Source organism: Fundulus heteroclitus, chromosome 15 (genome assembly GCF_011125445.2).
Source record: "Fundulus heteroclitus isolate FHET01 chromosome 15, MU-UCD_Fhet_4.1, whole genome shotgun sequence".
In the NCBI taxonomy this organism is placed as follows: Eukaryota; Metazoa; Chordata; class Actinopteri; order Cyprinodontiformes; family Fundulidae; genus Fundulus; species Fundulus heteroclitus.
This window is the reverse complement of record NC_046375.1, coordinates 3509523-3535369: the sequence shown is the minus strand read 5'-3', so window position 1 is coordinate 3535369 and position 25847 is coordinate 3509523. Positions and strand designations below refer to the sequence as shown.

The 25847-nt window shown below is 38.6% G+C and overlaps 1 protein-coding gene across 1 annotated transcript in view; it reads left to right on the top strand.

Moving 5' to 3' along the window:
• The window catches only part of map3k5 (mitogen-activated protein kinase kinase kinase 5), a 108418-nt gene extending 82956 nt beyond the window's left edge, over positions 1-25462 (top strand). The window contains exons 18-30 of the mRNA XM_012875805.3: positions 973-1078; positions 3707-3864; positions 9820-9997; positions 10360-10377; positions 10699-10876; positions 13893-14061; positions 14168-14353; positions 16384-16489; positions 19156-19399; positions 19516-19628; positions 21323-21444; positions 21545-21621; positions 24299-25462. Coding sequence (XP_012731259.2) covers positions 973-1078; positions 3707-3864; positions 9820-9997; positions 10360-10377; positions 10699-10876; positions 13893-14061; positions 14168-14353; positions 16384-16489; positions 19156-19399; positions 19516-19628; positions 21323-21444; positions 21545-21621; positions 24299-24359 — 1716 coding nt within the window. The 3' untranslated portion in view covers positions 24360-25462. The remainder of the gene's footprint in view (positions 1-972; positions 1079-3706; positions 3865-9819; positions 9998-10359; positions 10378-10698; positions 10877-13892; positions 14062-14167; positions 14354-16383; positions 16490-19155; positions 19400-19515; positions 19629-21322; positions 21445-21544; positions 21622-24298) is intronic.
• The last annotated feature ends 385 nt before the right edge of the window (positions 25463-25847 follow it).

Below are 25847 nucleotides of genomic sequence, written 5' to 3'. Positions count from 1 at the left end.
AAAAACCAAGGTTGTCTCACACTGCAAAAAGGGAACTAAAAGTAAGTAAAATTTTCTTGAAATTAGTGTATTTATGTATGATTTGAGTAAGTAAATAAGATTATCTGTCAATGGAATGAGATTTTTACACCTTAAATAGGAACAACACGCCTACATCATATTATTTCAAGTGAAGTATATCTAATTTTCTTATGTAGGGGGTCAAAATACTCATTCCATTGGCAGATAATCCTATTTACCTGCTCAAATCAAGGACAAATACACTCATTTCAAGAAAACTTTACTTGTTTTAATTCCATTTTTACCATGTGCCACCAAGCATAAAAAGATAAAAATGTATTTTATGGCGTTCAATACAGGTGCCATAATGGCATAGAGCGCTCTGTGATCAGGTCAAACAGACACTATGTACATATAAAGTCTGTTTGGTGCTGAATTTGTTGTTCGGGAAAGAATTTTTGTGCTGTGGTAAAAAATATCTGTTTAACTATTTTTCTTTAAATTTTTCCACTCAAGAATGAAGAATCTTATATTGTTTAATCATGTTTAATCATGCTGAAATTCCCTTTGAGGCAGACACCGGCTCAGGATACAGCACAACAGACTTAGTATTACAGTTATGATGTTTAAAAATATGAAACGAAGAATAAATGCCAAAATACCCAATGCCAACTTTATTGTGAATCACAGAAACGAAATGGATGCAAAACTTTCTGGCTTTTCATAGTAATGAACAATATTTTAATCCTTCTTGGGGTTATAAATGTCATTCTGATCAAAAGAGGGTCTTCTTGCTGGAACTCAGACAAACTAACACAGAAAACTTTTATTGACGGCCATTACATCCAGAACTCCAAAACTTTGTTTTGGCAGGGACCCCCTCTATCTCTCAATAACAGTCATTTTCAAAAATTTGCAATCAACAGCAGACTACGTTTGTATTATTTACTGATGTTTTTCTTTCATTCCCAGGGCGATAATGTCCTCATCAACACCTACAGCGGCGTCCTGAAGATATCAGATTTTGGCACATCCAAAAGATTGGCTGGAATCAACCCCTCCACTGAAACCTTCACAGGTACCGACCCACTTCCTTTCTCCCTCCTTATATAAACATGAGGTCTCTCAGATTCCAGCCTGCCTCCCCAAACAGAATAAAACTGGACCCATCCGTTGCAATAAATAAAACCAGGTGGTAAGTTTCCATATACTGTAATGACAGCTCCTCTGTTTGTCCCCCTTTTCAAGGGGTTAATCCTGCGTTCGTTAATTGAACAGCAAGGGACGTCCTTAAAATAGCTGCCTGTTGCTATTTGGAGACGCTGGGTTTGAGCCTGTGCAGATCAAGTAGGATTGTGTCAACACAACAGCAGCCAAGTGTGTCTGGGTTTGACCTCGTGAATTAGAGCATCTGACTGCTGGCTGGAGCAGACAGGGACTCGCCCTGAAAGGTGGGGCTCTTTTTAGGAAACTGGGCTTCTCCTTGATGTAGCAGCCCACGCCTTCCGTAAATGCGTCAGTGTGCTGTTTTTAGCTGAACGCACAGGCTTCTAAATGCAGCAAATAAGCACCTAGCAGGTTATAAATAGAACAAAGGACTCCTTTCAGTCAGGATGAGAAAATCTTTCTTTGGACGGAGGATTAAAGCGCAACACTGAGAGTTTTAGCCGTTACTTCACACAAGCCACTGACCCTCTTTCTAGCCTGAATGGTGACTCTCAGGAATTGTGTCGTCCCTTTAGAGCTGATTTAATTTGTGATAATCTCTAATGAGACCTATTTTTTTTAATTTACGTCAGTTTTTTTTTTTGTTTGTTTTCTTTTACATAGATGACGTTTCTTTTATCTGATGCAGAGTGTGAGACGCTTTGTGCTCTGGCTTTTGAACATTTGAGAACATGCACGCTGTTAAAGGTTATTGTTTGTGGCTTTTGCAGACCAGGAAATAACCTACTGTGCCTTGCAAAAGCACTCATTTCTCTTACACTTTTTCATGTTGCCAAAAAAACAACTTAAAGAGACTCAAGTTTGTTTTTTTGTTATCAACCACCACAAAGTAGCAAAAGATTTTTGAAGTGTAAGGAAAATGAATACCGGCTTCTCAACATTTTTACAAAGAAAAAGATCTAAAATGTGTGGTGTGCATTTGTATTTAACTGTCTCTACCAGCTTTCCACATTTAGACAATTGGAGTTTTGCTCGTTCGTCTTTGCAAAATAGCTCAAGCTCTTCAGGATTGAATTGTGATAATCTACAAACGTTAATTTTCAAGTCTCAGATTTGTAATTATTTTTAGGTCTGGATTATGACCGGGTTTATTCTAATAGCCAAGCCAAGTATATTTTTAAAGCACTTTAAAGTGTTGGACAAAAAGAATGATTATTTGTATAAGATACATGGACATTATATCTGAACCCATCTATTGTAGCACTGGCTGAATATTTATGGTCATTGTCCTTCTTTTATTCTAGAATTTGCCAGTTTTTAGCTTCATCCATCTTTATACACCTCTACCTTCAGCATTATGCTGCTACCACCATGTATTACAGTGTGAATGGTGTGTTTAGGTCAACGTGAGCTTCAGTTTTCTGTTGCAAATATGGTTCAACAGTTCAAAAGTTCAGTTCAACCTTTTTTCCACCTGTTTTTTTTTTTTTTTTTTTTTTGTCATCCACATACATTGTCAAATATTTAAATAGGGCTTCTTCTGCATTTCTTCCGTCCTGCCACTCTTTCTTAAAGGTAAGAGTGATACACTGCAAAAAGGGAACAAAAAGTAAGTGAAATTTTCTTGAAATAAGTGTATTTTTCCTTGATTAGAGCAGGTAAATAGGACTATTTGCCAATGGAATACACTGCAAAAACGCAACTAAAAATAAGCAAAATTTTCTTAAAATTAGTGTATCTGTCCTTGATTAGAGCAGGTAAATAAGACTATCTGCCAATGGAATAAGATTTTTGCACTTAAAATAGGAACAAATCATCTCCATCATCTTATTTCAAGTGCAGGATGTCTAATTATCTTATTTTAGGGGTCAACATACTTGTTCCATTGGCAGATAATATCATTTACCTGCTCAAATCAAGGAGAAAAACCCAAATTTTAAGAACATTTTACTTATTTTTAGGTCGGTTTTTGCAGTGTAAGATTTTAGCACATAAGAACAATTCATCTCCATCATCTTATTTCAAGTGCAGTATATCTAATTATCTTATTTTAGGGGTAATAATACTCATTCCATTGGCAGATAGTCTTATTTAGCTCCTCAAATCAAGGAAAATACACTAATTTCAAGACATTTTTACTTACTTTTACTACCCTTTTTGCAGTGTAGACTGCACATTTAATAGTTGTGTCAACAGATTTAACCACATGAGTTGTGGAGCTCATCCAGAGCTACCACGGACCTCTGATTAATGCTCTCAACCTGCAGTTTATGAAGTTTAAACCTATATTCAATAATTTTTTATTATGTGATTTCTGCACTGTTCAGATTTTCACTTATGTTTTTTAAACCATCTCTTCTCCTTCCACTTCACTATTATGTGCAATTTTTTGTTGAATCGTCCCATAAAATCCCATAAAATATTTTAAAAAGTTTAAGGAATTTGAATATTTCTGTTGTTGATCATTTATTCAGTTTATTCAGTTATTGAGTCAGAACAATAAAATGGAGCAATTGTCTGTGTGTTGTTTGTTCTTCAGGCACATTACAGTACATGGCCCCTGAAATTATAGACAAAGGTCCCAGAGGATACGGCAAACCAGCAGACATCTGGTCGTTGGGCTGCACCATCATAGAGATGGCAACTGGTAAACCACCTTTCTATGAACTGGGAGAACCACAAGCCGCCATGTTCAAGGTGAGATGCAATGTTTTCTGTAACTGTAGCAAGTTATAGATCATCAGTTTTAATAAAAAGGTGAAGCCCAGTGTGGTAATGTTAATAAAGATAACAGGGACCACGTAGGTTCTGTAGGCAGCCTTTATGCATGTAAATCACCTGAAGCAGATTTTTACAAAAATAATCCCAAAAGTGGTTAAGGGGTAAAAAGTTAAAGCTTCTGTATTGCAGATCTGTGAGTGCTTTAAGTGTTTAAAACTTTCAATATTTAGTCTTACTCTCAGCAGCTCATCTTTTTCCAACAAATATTGTCTGCAGGTCGATTTCCAAAATCAACTTACAGGGACTGTAGCATCCTTCTCAGTTAAAAGCTTCATCTGTTGGTTGTTGTTGGGATTTCTCACTTAACCTGAAGCATTTGCTTTATTGTTCCTTAACCATTCTATGGTTGAATCTTCCCACAACTGGCCATTTCTTTAGGTTTAGTCCCCAACTTTGACCACATTAATTATGGAAATCCACTTGACCCAAACTATAAAAGTATAAACATCTTTTTTATATTACTGTACAAAGTTCTCCTTTTTCCAAACATATTTCCAACCATCCATCAGACTGCAATCTTGGGGTCATTTATCAGTGGGACATAGCCTAATACCCACCATGAACTGCCCCTATATGCCCAAAAAGCCTTGGCGGGAAGATGGCAATAGAAACACATCATCTGCATAGAGCAAGATACTGATGTCACCCAGCCTGTCGTTTTTGCATCACTTTTACTTATTTGCATCATCTTACATAAACTACAGGCAGGTGGCAATGTTTATTTTTGGTCTTTAATAGTTGTTGATCCTGTAGATACCAGGAAGCTAAAACAACTTTGCCAATTTTCTTCATTTTTGTGCAATTTGTCTGCTGTTAATGTTTTATATCACAGACTTTAGGTTTTTATAGCTATCTCTTCCAGTCAGATGATCATCAAACACTAGTTTAGTACAATGTATTGTCTCATTTGATTACTCATAATCTGCTTGTAGGACTTAGAATGGTTTACGCTCTTTTATTGCATCCTTTTCCTATTCTACTTTGTTGTTTTTGGTTAAGACCACATCACCACCTTCATCTTTGTATCATATTAGATTTTATCCAACGGCTCCAGAGGCCAGTTTATCCTCACTGACTTCATCTGCAAATTATCTGCACTAAAAGTGAAATACAAGCTCTTGGTCTGTCGACGCAGACTAAAACCTCCTATTGTTACACGTCCAAGGAAAATAATACTCATTAACCGAGAAGGTGCAAACTAAACTGACATAAAGTCAGATGATAATAACCGGCTCTCAGTTGGACTTTTAAATGATGAAAAGGGGACATTTATCAAGAAATCTGCTAATTCATGCAAAGAAGTATGTTAATCTAGGTATGAAAGTTAACAGAAAAAGCTAAATTTAAATGAATATACAGTTGATACCAGATATTGACTTACACTTTATTTAAAAAAATAAATTTATTAGTATCTGACAAAATAAAACTCAAGTTTCATACGTCAGAGACGATTACCAAAATCATTTCTATTTGCTACACTGCAAAAACGGATCTAAAAATAAGTAAAATTTTCTTAAAGTTAGTGTATTTGTCTTTGATTTGAGCAGGTAAATAAGATTATTTGCCAATGGAATGAGTGTTTGTGACCCCTAAAATAAGATAATTAGACATCCTGCACTTCAAATAAGATGATAGAGATGAGTTGTTCCTATTTTAAGTGCAAAAATCTTGTTCCATTGGCAGATAATCTTATTTACCTGCTCAAATCAGGGAAAAATACACCAATTTTAAGAACATTTTACTTATTTTAAGTTCCGTTTTTGCAGTGTAAATGCCAGAATAGATTAGTATTTTACTTTCTTCACATGCTAGAAATCCCTGGTTAGGGTGTCATGGCTTGTGCTGGCTTGTGCTGGTGTCCTCCACCACCACCACCTGTGAGCTGCTGTTAGGTTAAAACACAACATTTGAGTTAAACTGAAGCACACATATGGAAACAGAATAGAATTGAATAGAAATATCCTTTATTATCCCTCAGTGGGGAAATTCAGATGTGCCAGCAATTCAAAGCATTCCCACAAAGGTAAAAATCAGCAAAAACTAAAAGTAGTTTAATAGGAGACTGTACCGTGAGGGCAATTTTGCAACATAAGCAGAAAAATACTGTGGAGTTAATAAATAATGGCCTATTCAGGTTCGGCTGCAAACTACAGACCAATCTCACAATTATATTTTTTGTCAAAAACCTTTGAAAAAGTAGTCGCTAAGCAGCTTACTATCTCTCAACATTCTGTTTGAGCTTTTAGATCAAACTACTGTATAGAAACAGCTCTTGTTAGAATAGTAAATGATCTGTTGGTAAATGCAGACAATAATTGTTCTTTGGCTCTACTATTGCTAGACCTAAGTGCTGCATTTGATACTGTGGGCCACTGCATTTTACTGAACAGACTCGAAAACGTTATTGGAGTCAGTGGAAATGCAATCACATGGATGAGATCCTATCCGTCTGGCAGATACCAGAATGTTAGCTTTAAAAATGATCTCTCTCAGACCAGTGCCCTGAGGCACAGGGTCCCTCAAGGATCTGTGCTTGGCCCATTGCTATTTTCCCTTTATCTGCTGCCGCTTGGCCTTCTTTTATGTTCTTTTAATGTAACCTTTCATTGTTATGCTGACGTCTTGCAGCTTTATGTGCCTTAAGCCACAGGTGAAAGAGCTGAGTTGTCAAAAATTGAGACCTACTTGTCTGCAATTGGGAGCGGCTTATCCAATAATTTCCTGCTTCTTCACACCTACAAGACAGATTTAATGGTCATCGGACCTCATAGATTTCACCACTTGTCCCAAAATTTCACCTTGAAAATTGATGACTGTCATAAAATGTAGGGACAAGGTAAAGAACTTGGGAGTGTAGTTTGACCCGGTGCTCTCCTTTGAATCACACATTAAAGAGCTCACAAGGACTGCGTTTTACCATCTTAGGAACATTTCTAAAATCAGACAGGGTTTATTTTTAAAAAGTGCAGAGGTTTCTATCCATGCATTTCCGGACTATAAGTCGCAGTTTGTTTCATAGTTTGGCCGGGGGTGCGACTTATACTCTGGAGCGACTTATGTGTGAAATGATTACACATTTTTACCGGTATATCATTATACCTGTTATTTCCACACCAAACCACAAGAGGGCGCTCTAGGCCTGCGTTGAATCAGACGTAAGCGACGTAGAAGCAGAAGTGCCGCATCTTCTACCTCCGGAGTTAACGGAGTTATTTGAAAGTGACACCGAGGATGAAGATTTCACTGGATTTTAGTTATTTGGAGTGACACGGGCGCTTTGGTTAACTTCTTTGCATGTTATGTATGCTATAGTTATCTGAATACCTTTTAATATGTTATGTTAACATACCAGGCACGTTCTCAGTTGTGTCATGTAGCGTAAGCTAACTGTACAATTATTCAGCCTGTTGTTACCTCCGTTCTATTTTTATTTAAAATTGCCTTTCAAGATGACATGTCTGTTCTTGATGTTGTATATTATCAAATAAATTTCCCCCAAAAATGCGACTTATACTCCAGTGCGACTTATATATGTGTTTTCCTTCTTTATTATGCATTTTATGGCGGGTGCGACTTGTACTCCGGAGCGACTTATAGTCCGTAAAATACGGTACTGCAATGCTCTCCTGTCTGGGTTACCAAGGAAAAGCTTTAGAGGCCTGCAGATGGTTCAAAATGCGGCTGCTCGCATCTTGACCAAAACTGGGAAATAAGAGCATATTACCCCTGTACTGAAATGCCTTCACTGGTTGCCATGTCAGGTCTGAGCTGATTTTAAGATCTTGCTGCTCACCTACAAAGCTCAAAATGGTCTGCCACCTTCTTTTCTGTCCAACCTTTTGCACCTGTACGTTCCACCCTGTGCTCTTCAATCTCAGGGTCTTTTAAAAGTCCCTAAGGCTAAGATAAAAACTGTAGGGGAGCGTGCTTTTTCCTTTCATGCCCCATCTCTGTGGAACAATCTCTCTCTAGACATTCAGCAGGCATGTTCTGTTTTTAAAGCCAAGCTAAAGACCCACTTGTTCACTTTATCGTATGCAGCCTAATTCGATGCCTAAACTATATTGTTTTAACATTGGTGTTTCCTTTTAGCTTTTATGTTTTTACCTGTTTTTAAATTGTATTATTTTATTTCCCGTTTTACCATTTTTATCACCTACTGTTCAGCACTTTGAATGACAGTGGTTTATAAATAAAGCTGTTATTATTATTATTATTATTATAAATTTGCAACTGATCAAGGTAATAAAATCAGCCTTTATGCATGAAAATGTGCGTTCATAATTTTTGCATGTAGCCAATGTATCTAATTTAAGGCAAAAAAAAAAAAAATATGACACCACTAAGAAGAAGATATGAAAACATTCAACAGCAAACCATGAAAAGAGCAGGTGGCTGCTGGAAAGCAGAAATAAGTTGTCTATTTAGATTTATGTCCTACTATCATCTCATACGCTAGTTTTTAAAAGAAAAATTATAACATATGAATCGGTAAAGCTTTACAAAAAAATAGAGCTGTCAAGTTGGCTCCATAGCTGTAATCAGTGCATCTCTATTCATAAAGAGGCTGCTAGACATCACTTTATTTATCCTACTTATATGTCCTTGGATAGAAAACTTGTAACTAATTTGTCTGGAGGATTTGAATGAAATGACTTTGTAAAGTGCCGTGAGATGACGTCTGTTGTGAATGGGCGCTATAGAAATAAAATGGAGTTGAATTAAATTAAAACGTCAAGAGAATCGTGGACCTCCACATGTTTGGAGTAAAATATCCAGATGCCTGAACGCCTGGTCCCACGTTTATCTATTCAATAAGTCATAAGCGACTACAAATACCATGGGAATGTTCAGCCATGTTAATTGTTTACGAAGGAGACGGGTTCTGTGCACCAAACGTGTGGTTTGGTGTAAAATGTGTGTTTTTCACCCCAGAACAAACACACAAAAGGCTTTGTGAAGCTGGTAACAAAGGGTATTAAATAATAATTGTAGACTCGTACATCTCACAAACCCCCTTTTTTTTTTTTTTATGAAAACCTAACCTGTGAATCAGCTGTTTTGCACCTGCAATGTTTTACCACCTGTGGGCTGCAACGTGACCGAGCGCAGCAGGAACTCCAAAAACACCCATCCATGCACGAGCGTCTGTTTGAACACAAACAGACATGTGTGGCCTCGTGGGAGGAACGCTCGCTGACAAGCTCGCATGCACTTTTCCTTTGTGTGATTTATTTATTCTCTGAGTTTACATGTCATATCTGCTGTGGATGGAAAGTTAAAGCTCTCCAACCCAGTAAATGTTTTTTTTTTCTTTTTTTTCTAACCACATGTAGCCCATTAAGGACTGTAGAGGAGGGTTGCTGGATGTCTGGAAAACATTAGGGTGCTCATGTAAAAGCTCCCAACCGTGGAATTTTCCATATGATGGGATTTAATTGAAGGGCGGTGAATCTATAATGAAGGCATACTGTATACCTACTGTACCTTAAAAGGAGGAAAATAAAGGAGTGTTACTCATTTTATGGACACATTTTAAAGACTGCTGTCACACCTGCAATATCTCACGCTATATTTCTCTTTAGAAAATATTTACTTAAACAACAGAAGTGCGCCGGTCTACACTTAGATCACCTATGTGGAATGTGTCAAGAGAGAGTCATACCTAGAGCTTACTGAAAGAAACTCTTTTTTTACAGCACTAACATTTTCTTCTACTGAAATTTGCTCCAAGTTGATACTTGGCTTGAAGTATTTCTACATTTTAATTTTTTAATCACATAAATAATTTAGCCCAAGACGAGTGGATAGCACGCCCAATTTCTCAAGCGTGCGCAGTCCAGGATTAGATTTTATGATCTTCTTTTGCAGGTCGGTATGTTTAAGATCCATCCAGAGATCCCGGACACAATGTCAGCAGAGGCCAAGGCGTTCATCCTGCGCTGTTTTGAGCCCGACCCGGACCGGCGCTCCACCGCCATTGACCTGCTCACCGACGAGTTCCTCACCGTCACCAGCCGCAGGAAGAAGAGCAGGACCAGCCTTACAGGTAGGGTGCGATCCTCCAGGGTTCTGGCTGGCTAGCTCAGACAATGCCCTGCTAATAAGGGCTTTCTGGGTCATTTTTATTGTGTGCTTATTCAGAGAGAGGTTTAGATGCGAAGATTAAAGGATTGCATGTCGCTGTATCCAGGAGACGGCTTTTAAGAAACACCGTGTAGCTTAAAATGTGTCTGAAAACCGGAGTTATACTAATCAGGATTCTGTACCTTGTCACCAGTGCAGAAGATCAGGAAACTGCTTTAGAGCGGCACTGCGAGGTGTTTTTCCCCTTGTTGTACGTTTATAATCCTGTTTTGTTCTCATGAAACTGAAGACTCTCAAATTTCTGTTTGTTTCCCCTCTCTGCAGCTCCGTCTTCAGGATCAGGTGAGACACGTTTACCCACTAATTGGTCTACGTCTACATGGAACATCTGCCTGCTTTGCAAGAAAGCATCTTAACCACAGTTTACATTTCTTTTCCTGCCACTCTCTTCAACTCCCCCACTTTCCAAGAACTCGAAATAGACTTTAAACAACTTTTTCCACTCGCCAGTGTCTTTTTTTTTTTTTAATGCTGGATAATAGATACTGCTTCAGTCCTGAACAGGATTTCTGCCTCATTACAATCAGGGAGATATTTAGTGTGTAGGTTGCTGGAGACGCAAGTGAGGCGTCGTAATTAACCTGGATTTGCCGTGTCCTTCAGAGTACCTGCGCAGCATCTCCCTGCCGGTGCCGGTGGTGGTGGAGGACACCAGCAGCAGCAGCGAGTACGGCTCCGTCTCTCCGGACAACGACCTCAATACGAACCCGTTCAGCTTCAAGCCCAGCATTAAGTGCTACAGCGAGAAAGACATCAAGGGGCAGAGGCCTCTTTTCCTCAGGTAGAATAACTGGGAACTGTCCATGGGGTCATAGCAGCTTTTTAAGGCTACGTTCACACTGCAGGTCTTGATTAACCTGACTTCGCCAGATGGATTTGCTCCGCATATCCATCTGGAAACCTTCCGTTGAAGTAATTTTGGGAAGGGGCAAAAATACTGGTTAGCTGATTGGCCTATGTTGATGATAGACAAGACAAATAAACCAATCAGATCAACGAAGCATATGACGTACAAACAGCGACGACAAAAACACAACCACAAGCTCTTGCCGAAACCTGTCGGGAGAAGAGCAAAAACATCTTTTCCTCTGAGAAAAGCCTCCAGAGCAGTGTTTTGCTCTTCTTTCAGTGAAGAAATACTCTGTAATTCCGATAAAACTTACTCGATAGCCACGCTAACGCTAGTTTCATCGGCTGAAGCCGCCATGTTCTTTAGACTGAACTGTCGCGCTTCTCGTTGCGTCACACCTCAACCCGCCTCAAAGCCAACGCTGATTGGACGTTCGTTTGGTGAACGGCTCCAAATTTTCTTTAACAGAAAGTAGCCAGACCGATCTGCGAGTGAAACCTTGAAAGCTCGCGAGATCAGGATGGTCTCACGAGGCTAGGTCTTGATGCCCAATTCCGATGTTTTTGTCATTTAGTTTTCTGAAATTGGATTTTTTTTGGGGGGTCAGACTTCTGTTTGAACGGTTCAAGACCGCAAAGTGACCCGTATGCGCAGATAACAGAACGAGACGTCGCATAACGGCGCACCATTGGTGGAAGCAAAAGTGAACGTGTTTCTAGGATTGTTCAATAAAGTTATGTTGAAAAAAAATCAACATTCTCACTTATTGTTGCTGTATAGCAGTCTCACTGATTAAAAACACAGATATAGGACGGCAGCTTTCCTTGTTATTATTAGAAAGCTGTGGAGCAATGAGAGCCGATAATATTAAGACCACATCATAGCAAGACGAAGCAAAGTAAGAAGAAAGCAGCACAGCTATTAACGGTCTTTTATGGAGCGCTAGCTGCTGCTACTGTGTGGATGTGTAGTGAGAGTGACGCAAAAGACGGATAAAATGCACAATGACCGTTCAGACTGAGGACGCTTTGAAAAACATCAGATACGTATCAGAATTAGTACCACGTATGGAAGTGACCCAAATCAGCTTTTCTTTTGGTGGGAGGGTGAAAACATCGGAATTGAGCCGTTCACACTGCCGTCAAAAAGACAGATATGGGTCACATAAGGGCAAAAAGATGAGATTTTTGTTGCGTTTCCCTGCAGTTTGAACATAGCCTTTACATAAATGAATTTTGCTACATATTAGAATGATAGTAGTACTAATTCACACTAACCAAGACTTCAATATGAGTTCGAAAGCTAATTTAAAACTGTAAATGGTTTACACTGTCTCAAATTTTAAATAGTCATAGAATATTGACAATGCAGAAAGTCTACACTGCAAAAACGGAATTAAAAATAAGTGAGATTGTCTTGAACTTAGTGTATTTGTCCTTGATTTGAGCAGGTGAATAAGATGATCTGCCAATGGAGTGAGTAATTTGACCCCAAAAATAAAATAGTTAGATATACTGCACTTGGAATAAGATGATGGAGATGAATTGTTCCTATTTTAAGCGCAGAAATTTTATTCCATTAGTAAATCATCTTATTTACCTGCTCAAATCAAGGAATAAATACACTAATTTTAAGAAAATTCAACTAATTTTTAGTTCCGTTTTTGCAGTTTTGCTCTACTTTAATGGATAAATAGATGGATGGATTGAGTAATTAGTAATTCTACATTATACAGACAATAATTGTCTTGAACTTAGTGCTGCATAAGATTTCAAGTTAACGTGCAAGCAAACGTGGGTGCCTGTAATTATCTTGTGTGGTTTTTTAGCTAAGTAAGTAAGTAGCTAAGTACAACGTATCTAATTAAACATTCTGAAACTAAAACAAAAGATCTAAATAGAACGTTTCTGACTGCATGAAGTAGGCTGAAAGGTCTTGGGAAAAAAAAGAAAGACCTCATGCTCTGATCTAAAGATATCCAAGAACAAATGAGAAACAAGGTTACAAACATCTATCGGTTTGAAAAGGTTACAGAGGCCTTCGTTGCCCCAGTTAAAGTCGATTGCATGAGCCAACGGTAATTTAGATGCAGGCCAAAAATGGCATCTATGGGAGAAGAACACAGACGTCCATCTCATGTTTGAACCCAAACAGATCTTAATCATCCTCAGGGTTTTGAAGGAAATATTTCTTTGGACTGACGAGACAAAAGTGGAAATGTTTGGAAGTCATGCATGCTGTGACGCGTGACCTCAAACTAGCACAGGCGCGGTGGTTTTGTTGTGACGGTCTGGGGCTGCTTTGTTGCTTCAGAACCTGGATGACTTGAATTAGCAGATTGGAACTACAGGCTTTTTTCTCTTTTAAAGTTTGTGACTTTAATCTCAAGCACATGTGTTACAAGGCTAGACAATGATCCAAAGCACACTGTTTGAAATAGATACAGGCCTTGCACTGCAAAAAGGGAGTCAAAATTAAGTCAATTATTCTTGAAATGAATGCATTTTTTCTTGATTTGAGCAGGTAAATTAGATGATTTGCCAACAGAATAAGATTTATTCTTGCACTTAAAGTAGGAATAATTCATCTCCATCATCTTATTTCAAGTGCAGCATATCTAATTATCTTATTTTAGGGGTGAAACTACTAATCCCATTGGCAAATAGTCTTATTTAACTGTTCAAATCATTGAAAAATAGACAAAATTTTACTTACTTTTAGTTCCCTTTTTGCAGTGGTCTAGTCAAAGTCTGGACTTGCATCCAGTTGAGCGACTGTGGCACGTGTTGTTAGATTCAGGGAGCTATTAGAGAAACAGATTTTGTCACTTAATAAATTAAATCATCTCTTTTAAAACTGCATTTTCAATTAGAAAAAGAAGTGTGTGTGTGTGTGGGGGGGGGGGGTTCACACCACCGTCATTTCAAAAACGTATTTTTGTTCTCAGCATTCCCGTGGAAAACTTTGAGGACCACAGCGCACCGCCATCTCCAGATGAGAAGGACACTGGCTTCTTTATGCTTAGGAAGGACAGCGAGAGGCGAGCCACCCTGAACCGTATCCTCACTGAGGACCAGGACAAGGTTGTAGGCAACCTAATGGAGGCTCTCACACAGGTGGGTGGTGGACAGAAACCTCAGGAGTGGTGGGCTGCGGTCAAGCGTCTCAACCCGTTGGGATCCACGGCTGTGTTTAACGGCCCACATATACGTGTATCTGCAGGGGCCGGAGGAAATGAAGCTGAAACCTCAGCACATCTCCACCCTCGTCGTGAGCTTGGCCGACTTTGTCCGCGTGGCCGACAGGAAGGTCATCGCCAACACCCTGTCGCAGCTCAAGCTGGAGCTGGACTTTGACAACTCCGCCATCAACCAGCTGCAGGTGGTGCTGTTCAGCTTCCAGGATGCCGTAAGTCTCCGCAGAAATACGGACACGCCATGAACGTCACATGCGAGCCAAAAAAAATTTACTTTTCTGTTCTTCTCAGGGTTTCCACCCTTAACTAAAACATATCAAAGACATAACTGCAATTCTAAAAGGAGAATAAATTCTATATAATATCTGCATTTGCAGTCTTTTTCAAAAAATATTCATACCCCGTGAACATTTCCATGCAAAAAGAGAACTAAAGGTAAGCAAAAATTTCTTGACATTTGTGTTTTCTCCTCGATTTGAGCAGGTAAATAAGACGATCTGCCAATGGAATAAGAGTTTTGCACTTAAAATAGGAACAACTCATCTCCATCGTCTTATTTTAATTGCAGTATACAGTATATACACTGCAAAAACGGAACTAAAAATAAGAAACATTTTCTTTAAATGAGTGTATTTGTCCTTGATTTGAGCAGGTAAATAAGATGATTTGCCAATAGAATAAGATTTTCCCACTTAAAATAGGAACAATTCATCTACATCATCTTATTTCAAGTGCAGGATGTCTAATTATCTTATTTTAGGGGCATAAATACTCATTCCATTGGCAGATAATCTTATTTACTGGCTCAAATCAAGGACGAATACACTAACTTTAAGAAGATTTTACTTGTTTTTAGATCCGTTTTTGCAGTGTAACTAACTTAATTTAGTGGTAAAAACCATTGGCAGATGATCTTACTTTCCTGCTCAAATCAAGGATAAATACAATAGTTTCAAGAAAATTTTGCTTACTTTTAGTTCCCTTTTTTGCAGTGCTCCGCGTGTCGCGTTACAAACCGAAACCTTCATCATGTCTGTCTTGGATTTTATATAACAGGCACACAACTGAGCAGCTAGGTTAATCACTTTTGAAGTCTTGGATGTAGGTGCTGGGATCTAAACCCCTCCGATGCAGCTTTAACTGTGTGCTTACGGTTGTTTGTCCAGCTGCAGAATTTGGCTGTAGCCATTTAGCTCCATCCATCTTCCCATCAACTCTGACAAGCTTGCCTGTCCCTGCTGAACAAAATATTCCCCACATCCTGATGCTGCCATTACCGTGCAATACACATAGCATTTTGCATGTATGTAAAAAAAAATTTACTTTTGGTCTCATCTGACCAGCTTGCCGTCTCCCCTATGTTTGCTGTCACCCCTATATGTCTCATAGAAAGCTCCAAACAAGACTTTCTTTCAACATTTTATCTTGTGACTTGTGTTCGACCTGTTGACAGCTATTTCTGAGATGCGTCTTTACAGCTTCTGCAGAGTTGTTATGTTCCTTTTTGGCCTCTTGTCTGACTTAAGGTTGCTTTTGTTACCCTGCATGTCAAATAGTTTTGTAGTTAGACTTATGAAGGTGGTTGGTTTTGCTGGATTGTAATTATTGGTATCAAAATCAACCAGATTTGACAAAAGAGATCAAGTCAGACTTTTAAGGCCTTTATATGGAACAAAGTGAAATCTAAACCTCACGTTTTCCACTTTTCTGAAGCCCAGTCATGTGATTTCCTGCCTATTATCCACCCCCCACCACCCCCCTCCTCCCCTCTTTGGAGGCAGAGGTGCCTCTCGCCTGTCTGTCAACCTCTGAACATTTCGGTGTGAATGTTGCATGCATTCTACATCTGCTACATGCAGCAGCGAGCCGTCTCTTTTCTCCTCCTCCTGCACATCAGATCAGACAGAAATCTGAAAAAAACTAATTTGGTTAAAAAGAATGATCTGCCAGCGGTAATTGCACCTTCTGCGAATAGGCTCATCTGCTTTTCCCCCTTTAGAAATGCAGATGAAACCACACATGAGCAAATTGTTTGTTTTTAATGGTGTGGGGTATTGCGTAATCCAAGACGGAAGGTGGAGCTCTGACGCCTCCTGCTGGTCATCGTGAAAATCTTCAGCCGTAGAAAGTGTGGACGCAATAAAGACCTATTTTAGAAGATAAATGAACAGAATGAAAAAATTTTTTGATATAAATCGACTGTATCATGTGGTGGTGTTCTGACAAATCTTGACATTTCCAGGTGAACAAAGTGCTGCGGAACCACAACATCAAGCCCCACTGGATGTTTGCTCTGGACAACATCATCCGGAAAGCCGTCCAGACCGCCATCACCATCCTGGTGCCAGGTAGCGTCCTCGGTGTCTCGAGCAGAGCCCCTCTAATTAAATTAGAGCCAGCCTGCTTCTGGGCACAACTTGGTGATGAATATATGAGCTCTGGGAACATGGTGCTGAGCTTTGGGCAGGATTGAAAAAGAGGAAAGCCAAATTGTTTCGTATTTAGGCAATATATTGAAAGAAAGAGCTGATTTGATGCAAGTGTATAATTTAACATTTAGCCCAGGCCCCCTTATTGATACCAGACACTATACTTTGTAAGGTTTTGTAAGGTTGCTGAAAAAAGACTCATCCATGTCTGTGCTCTGTAACTGTAATCTGTAATCTGGAAAAAGCCATCCAGTGAAGTTCCCATTATATGGTACTAAACCAAACAAAGAATGAAAATGGCGATTCAACCACTGAGCTATATTATACACTGGAGTGCTGATTTTGCCGAAAAACTGAAGTCACTGGCCGCCATCTTGTTACTCCCTACTCTCACAGAATCCCATAGGATTTGGTTGCAACAACAAGCAGTTTTCTGGCTGTGTGAAAACGTTTCACAGGTAATTCTACAGTCAGTGAATGTACTAACACTATCAACTACTAGGAAATTAGGTGCTGAAATATTTTACATGTTATTCATATTAAATATATATATATATATATATGTATATATGTATATATATGTACACACATATGTAAATATATGTTTTTGTATATTGTTATTTATATATTTATAAATGTTAAACATATATATTTAAATGAATAAAATGCAAAATATTTCAGCACATGACTTTCTCAGTACTTGGTATTTTTAGAACATAACATAAAACTATATGGCATTTGACATTTTAAAAGTCTTAAGCCCCCCTGAACATGAGAAAATCCTTGTTATTCGATGCTGTATTCAACCTTTTTATCAAGGTACAGGCTTAACGTTATGCAGTATGTCAACTCCAGATATTCTTTTCAAACATTAGAAATACACTTTCTAATGTTTGATTCTAGGGCTTTCCAGGGTTATATTCTTATGCAATTCACTAATTGTTAAATCAACTTAATGTAAACAGCAGAATGAAGATGGAGATATGTGGGAAATGTAATTTATAGACATTAAAAAAGAGAACAGTAATAAAAAGGGGATGAAAATGGATGAATATTTAAACATTTGTTCCAGAGTGTACGTTTGTACATTCTTCAGGTCAAAGGACGAGTTTACCACTGTGTTGCATCATCTTTTGCCGTCATAGCACTCAGTGAGTTCTGGTCAGATTGTAAACAATCGACTATTGCTTGTCCGTTTATTCTTCTTCATATTTAGCCATTTTCGTGAATTAGGTACACAAAAAGTCAGAAAATGCTCAAGTCTCTTGTTTAAATTAATTACTTTAGCACTCATCCCCATTATTTGGGTTCTTATTACAGTTTATGCTAGTTGACTCTTAGTGACTTCCTGCTGGTAGATATCGTTTATTAGGCTCGCATAACGACATGTCATCACAGGAAACTGTGAGCAAATTATAGAAAATGACTTTAAGTTCTCTGAAATGACGACCGAGGGGAGAAAAAAAAAACAGCACCTGCTGTAAATAAGCTGTAGTTTAAAGAGAGCAGCTGCGTTTCTAGTTAACTACATTTGCATTTTTCTGAGTGGTTTTCAGTTGTGTTTCTGAGCCAGTACACTAATCTTCACTATAACACAGGTTCTGATTTTTCAAGCAGTGTCTCTTTAGGGCCTGAAAATTAAAGTAATGCAATGTAGCTTTCTATCTTGTCCATTTTGTGCACAAGTTTCCCTTGATGATCAGGATCTTTTCATATAACAATCTCCATTGCTGATATTAAGACATTTATGACATCTTTACCTTATCTTTACTCCTTACAGTCTGAGCTTCTTTGAAATACCCGATAAATTCTTAGTCATGTTTCCAAGCTGCACTAATTTAATGCATCTGTTGTTTTCTTACCTGGTAAAAGAAGTAGAATATCTTAATACTGTAAAATAGTAAAACAAGGATAATAAAGCATATTGCAAGCTGAAATATTATCTAAAGCGAAAACATTCAACAATAAAATAAATAAATATTCTGGAACTGAGAGTTGTTGTTTTTTAAGCATCAATGTTTTAGTTTATGAACTTGAGCTGGTTGGTAAAACATAAGATTTATGAAGATAAATTGGTCAATTATTCTGTAATCCAAACTTTTTAAAAGCTAGAACTCCTGACAGCGTAACAAAAAACAGGAAAATTGTCTCATTTAAAGCACCTTGCAGAACATTGAACATTTTTACATTGCAGCCCCGAACCTTAATGTATTTTATCAGGAATTTATGCGATAGAATAACACAAAGTAGCATGTAATTGTTAAATGAAGGTTTCCAGTTTTTTACTAATAAAATGAGTTTAATTTTTATTCAGCCCCCTTTATTCTGTTACCTCTAAGTAAAATCCAGTGTATACTTTTGTATTTAACTCTGTAATTTATATGTTCACTTGTCTATTTCAGTTTAATGAAAACAGTGCAGCCAGGCGAACAGCAGCATTTCGTTTTGTCTGGGTTATATATATATATATATATATATATATATATATATATATATATATATATATATATATATATATATATATATATATATATATATATATATATATATATATATATAAGCAAGAGATTTTGTCTCGTTTTTAGAGCTGAGGCCACACTTCAGTCTGAACTCCGAAAGCGACCCGGCGGATCAGGACGACTTCGACGACGACGCGGAGCCCGGCAGAAACTCGACCCACCAGAGCCGCGCGCCGGCCGTCGTCGCCCACGACGACACGGTGGCCACGTCGGGAGTCAGCACGCTCAGCTCCACCGTCTCCCACGAGTCTCACAACGCGCAGCGCTCCGTGAGCATGGAGCTGGGCAGGATGAAGCTGGAGACCAACAGGTAGACACAGACGCCTCCTGCTGCAGGGTTCTGGCCATGAGCCACGGATCTGTTCACGTTCGTCCTCCCACATAATAAAGCCGCTGTGTGTTTTCCGTCTCGCTGGTTGATCGCAGGTTGCTCGAAGAGCTGCTGCAGAAGGAGAGGGAGTATCAGGCCATTCTGCAACAAGTGCTGGAGGAGAGGGAGCAGGAGATCAGACTGCTGAGGATGCGATCGGAGTCTGCAGGTCTGCACTTTGATCAAATTTACATTTTTACCCGCCTCGACGTCTGGCTGTGGTTCACCAATTAAGTTAAAATGCACCGCATGAACAGAGATGTGTGAAAGACGTGGAGAAAGGAGAAATAAAAGGTGTGAAGTGTTTACTGTTTGCATCATCCCACTGAACACTTTATAAACATCAGTACATGATGTATATTAAGGCTTCCTTATCACCTTCTGGAGGTGCAAACTGGGGGATCTCAGACTATAACTCAAAAAAGGAAATATTTCCTGGCTTTCTACTCATGCCAATCATTTGGCTCCCTTCAAATAAAACTACTTGCAGATTTGATTATATGAATTGATTTGCATTAGGAGCCAATCCTCCGCTTTAGGAGTTACAGTTTTACTCTTATTTGGCCTTATATCCAAAACTTTTTATTGAATAAATAAATGCAGTCATCCTCATCCATCTTCATGTGTATTTCCTGTAGATCAGGGCTGTCAAACCCATTTCTATATTGGGCCACTTTGGCGTCATGAAGTCATTAAAAGGGCCGGTTGCATGTGTATAAATTATACTTTTGATATAATCATTTTAATTCAGTTCACATTGAAACAAAAAATGCCCAGTAACATAAAAGTAGCACCCTTAGGCCCAATTTATCTGCAAAAAAGTTTATATTGGGGGTGAGTTACACTTTAAACTCATCATTCTGCATCACTTTTTCTATTTTTTTGGCAATTTCTGGGTTGTTTTAATGTGTTGTGGGAAAACTGACATCTAGTGGCAGGATGCTGTTACTACACAGTTAAATTAAATCAACATTCACTACAGGAAGAACAGTTTTAGCCACTTTATACACTTTTTAAAATTATAGATTCCTCTCCTTTATGACATAATATGCCTATTTTGGTTCTTGAGGGCCAGATAAATTGCCTTGACGGGCCAGATTCTGCTTGCGCACTGCAAAAAGAGAACTAAAAATAAATAGAATAGAATTTTCTTGAAATGAATGTATTTGTCCTTGATTTGAGCAGGTAAATAAGATTATCTGCCAATGGAATGAGCATTTTTACCCCTAAAATAAGATCATTAGATATACAGCTCTTGAAATAAGATGATGGAGATGAATTGTCCCTATTTTAAGTGCAAAAATCTTATTCCATTGGCAAATAATCTTATTTACATGCTCAAATCAAGGAAAAATACTCTCATTTCAAGAAGATTTTTCTTATTTTTAGTTCTATTTTTGCAGTGCGGGCCTTGAGTTTCACACATGTGCTGTAGATAAATGAACCCATCCATCCATCCATTTTCCGAACCGCTTTATCCCTCATGGGGTCACGGGGGTTGCTGGTGCCTATCTCCAGCGTTCACTGGGCGAGAGGCGGGGTACACCCTGGACAGGTCGCCAGTCTGTCGCAGGGCAACACAGAGAGACAAACAGGACAAACAACCATTCACACACACACTCACACCTAAGGACAATTTGGAGAAGCCAATTAACCTAACAGTCATGTTTTTGGTCTGTGGGAGGAAGAGAACCGGAGAGAACCCACGCATGCACAGGGAGAACATGCAAACTCCATGCAGAAAGACCCAGGGGTGTACTCGAACCCAGGACCTTCTTGCTGCAAGGCAACAGTGCTACCCACTGCGCCACTGTGCAGAGGATAAATGAACCCAAAAAGTTTAATTAACATCTTCTGTTTTAGAGCCCCCCACAGCTTCAGAGGGCCTTCAGGGGCAGAGAAGTGAAGCTGCGGACAGACGTGAAGACCCCGAGTTGTCCAACTGGCTCCGGCTTTCCGGTGCCGACCAAGACGCTATAGACAGGGTGGGTTGTGCGCTCACTGTTTCCATATTTACATTTTTTTAATTACATTGTTACAGTGACAGGATGATGTTAAATTATTATTTATTTGTGTTTTCTCCAGATACTGAACGAGGAGTACACTTTAAATGACATCCTTCATTATGTGACAAGAGATGACCTGAAGAGTTTAAGACTGAGGTTGTAAAACGTTTATTCTTCAACATTATGTACCTATATCTAATGCACAGTTTCACTTCTGTGTTCGGTTTTAAGCCACAAAAAGGCCGGCTAACGCTCACATCTGCTCCACTCTGGACAGAAATACAGAAGTGAAGCTGTGACAGCTGGCCGTTGCGTAATCCCACACTGAGTATTGTGGCGTTTTGCTCGTGCAGGAAAACTTCTTGTTGGCACCCAAACTATCATAAATGAGAGTATTTACTGTGAATTATAATGATCAGCGCTAATTGGGTCAGGAAGTACTATTATATAGTCATTGAGGCTAAATTGTCCTGCTGCAAAAGTGACTCTAAATCTGACGAGAATCAAAAACCCTTTGTGCAATGAAAATATTCACACAACTCAAACTTTACCTGATTTTGTCTCGTTGTCACCACAAACATAAGCGTTTAAAATCAAAGCAGCACATAAGAAGTGGAAGGGAAAGAATGCATGGGGATCTTGACGACAGATTCTCCCAGCTAAGCTGAAGAAAGATGACCCCACAGCAAGATGCTGCCATCACCGTGTTGTGTTCGGGGTTATGAGCAGAAGTTTTGCATGAAGGCCAAACTGTTGGATTTCGTCTCATCTGACCATTTTCCGTGTTTGCTGTGGTTCCAAACCGTAAACCAGTCTTCTTGTTTCTTCCATAAAGGCCACATTTAAAAAGAATAATACAGTAGTTGCCCTGTCAACAGATTCTCCACATGAGCTGCTGATCTCTAACCTGACTCTAGCCAGATTGATGTCACTCCGTCTAGCTTCACTCACATCCATCTGGGACATCTCCCATAGAAAGTGATTTCTCCAACCAATTTTATTATCCAGCCAATCAGGACGCAGGGCTGGAGTTTCATAGATGTGACGAAGTGGAGAAGTGACCATGAGACTGTTTTGATTCAGACAACAATGGCGGCTCGCAACGAGGAAGCAAGCGTTAACATTGATGCTGCTATTTCTTCCGTGTTGTCCAATCTACCTAATATTGTTTAATTAAAAGAACATCAGAGAACGGCTCTGAAGGCTTTTGTTGGTGGAAACGATGTTTTCGCCCTTCTCCCGACCGGATTTGGCAAGTTTTGTTTTCCGGGGCGCGTCCGTGGCGGAGCAGTTAGCGCGAACCATGTTAGGAGGCCTTTAGTCCTCAAAGCGGTCGGCCCGGGATCGACTCCGACCCGTGGCGCTTTGCCGCCTGTCTTCCCCCCTCTTCCTGTCAGCTCACTGTCAATAAAACACGTGGCACTAGAGCTGCAAACACATAAAAAAAATATTTTTTTTTTAAGTTTTGTATTTTCCTGCATCGCTCTCATCAGCGTCACGGGTTAGCTTCGGTGTGAGTGGTTGAAATAGCACGTCGATAAAGATGACAGACAAGTGGCTTATCCAATCATATGCAAGGATTTTTGATAAGGGCCAGCCTTCAAAAAAGGCAATTCCTATGGAGATGTCCCAGATGGATGTGAGTGAAGCTGGGCGGAGCAAAATCCATATGGCTAGAGTCAGGTTATCTGATCTCTGCAGCTCCTCCAGAGTTACCATGGACCAATTAAATGCTAATGTTCTCCTTGCCTGGTCTGCCAGTTATACTCACATCTTCTTTCCATCTTCAGTTGTTGGATTGACTGGTTCTCTATGAGATATCCAAAGCTAATTAGGAATAAATTACATACTAGTGGACTTTAGTCATGTAGGTGACTTCTGAAGATAATTGGTTCCACGTTATTTTATCTAAGCATGGTGGCTTAATGAAAATGTAAACAACACGTTTCATATTTTCATTTTTAAAACTTCTTTGCATAAATGGATCCTACGTTGTGTTGGTCTGTTACATAAATCCCCAAATAAATAAATTACAGTTTGTGGTTGCAACATGACAAAACAGAGGAACGTTCAAAGGGGTGTGAGTAATTTGGCAAGGCACTGTTCACCTTTAAATTTTGTATGAGCATTTAAATGTATATTTGGGTATTTGGTGCCCCTTAGTGGCCTTGTTAAAGAATAAACAGTGGAAGAGCCAAACAGTTTCCTTTTAGGGAATCGAGCCTTCCAAGCTGTTAATGGTTTTTCTAAATGCTGTTTTAATATTTGTGTCTCTGGCATTTGCTTCAAAATATTAAGGGATTTGGTCACAAGAAGCAGTTAAGCGCACAAAAGTAAAAAACTGCCTTGTTTCTGTTGGTTGTTTAGTCGTTTTTTTTTTTTTTTTTTACTTTTACTGATTCTCTCCATGTCATCTATTAATGTTGTTGTCTATGATGCACGAGTGTTACATTTCTTCCTGATTCTTTTTCAGGCTTTTGCACTGATTGAATGTGTTATTGTTAATTTCATACTGTGTAGTCTTACTAAACAGCAGTAAAGTATTTTATCACCGTGCCGCGTTACGTGCCCCATTAACAGTCCACTTAAGTGTCTCTTGTTCCATTAATTTCTCATTCACTCAGAACTTTAAATTGGACTGTGAGCTGCACACGTTTTATGCTAAATCTTAAAGACCTCTGGGAAGTACTTCCTGAATCTCTAATGAATAACGATCCATTAAAGTAGTTAAAGAACATCGGAGGCACTTTCACAGTGGTTTCTTACTAAATGCAGCGTACTAGTTGCTGCACGGTCTGAGCTAACCGCCTTTTCTCTTCTCTCGTTCCATCAGAGGTGGAGTTTTGTGTAAACTATGGAAGGCCATCGCAGACTTCAGGCAGAAGCCAGCCTGATGCCAACAGCTTGGCATCCTCCATCTTTTACCTCTATTTATAGGAACAACCAGACATTCAAGAGGGGGAAAATAAACCTGCCTTCACCAGGAACGCAGGGCAACTTTCCAACCACGCAAGTTTCTTCTGGGGATTTTTTTTTTTTTTTCTAATTTTAAAAAAACAACGATTTTGGACTTCAGCAGATTTTTAAAACTATTAGAAAAGTGCCATTGGATTTGATAGGACTGTCGGATAAGAGACACTGTTTTCTTTTTTTACACGTCTGAAATGGAAAAAGATTTAACTATTACCGTTAAATTTTGCTATTACTGTTTAACTATTATGTTGAGCTTGTTTGAAACAAAACAGTTTCTCCAGTCTTTACATTACGTTTACAGAAATGGAGACTGACTGTTTAAAAAAAAAAAAAAAGCCTGAGATACAAATTACTACATCTGACATCCTCTCTACTAATATTTTTATTGAAAAATCGTATCACTACTTTATTTAAACTGATTTTATTTAATTGTACTATGGAACATGTCAGAGCATGCTCCCTCTTTTTGGTTCTTTTTTTTTATTTAAATACTTTCTTTTACATTTCTTTTTAAGCTGCAAATATGCAGTTTAATTGCTAAAGATATTTTTCATGTAAATAATGTGTTATACATTCTCTGTGAATGACTTTTATGTACTTTATAGAAGATATTGCTAAATATAGCTAATCCTTCATGTGAATTGGACCAAGTCTCTATATTGAAGACGTGGGAAATATGAACTGTATATTTTATTTTCTAGTCTCGGCTGTCATAGGAAGTAGCATACAGTTGGTAATTAATTAATATCACCTGATCTGATGATTGGCTTTTGTTGTTGTACACTGGCACAGTTGTGTTTATATCTTGCTCGTGATCTTTGACTCAAATGTACCTTGTGGTGAAGATTCTGAAATGCAAACAAGTTTCTCATTCATGGGTCTTTTTTAACAATTTTCTCTGAAATGGCGGGGGGCAAAAAATAATCTTGAGCAGTTTGTCAGTTTCATTTTATATTGAAAATGATTCAAGACTTTTGTCTCATAGTTAAAATAAAAATGTTCATGTTGAAGCTGTGAAAAAAAAGTGTGAAACGTTATTTTACAGATTTGTGCATTCATATAGTCGACCTTATACTGACACGATATTCAAAGGTTCACAACTAAAAGTTCTTAATGCAACATTTAAATTGTATTTTGTAATCCATCATTTAGCCAGCACATTTAAGTACCTGTGCTCTGAGGGGAATAGCAAGAGGGAAGAAAATTCAAAATTGTTTTATAATCACATTTTGTGTCTGTCAGACTTTGTAGTATTTGATTCTTTTTTTTTTTTTTACAGCTAGAAATAATTACAATAAATAATGCATTTGAGACAAATTGCTTGCAATTAGACACCTACTAATACAGTCATCCATTTAAACTGACAGGTCAAGGACAGCATTAATCAGAGAAGCAGCAAAGAGGCCCAT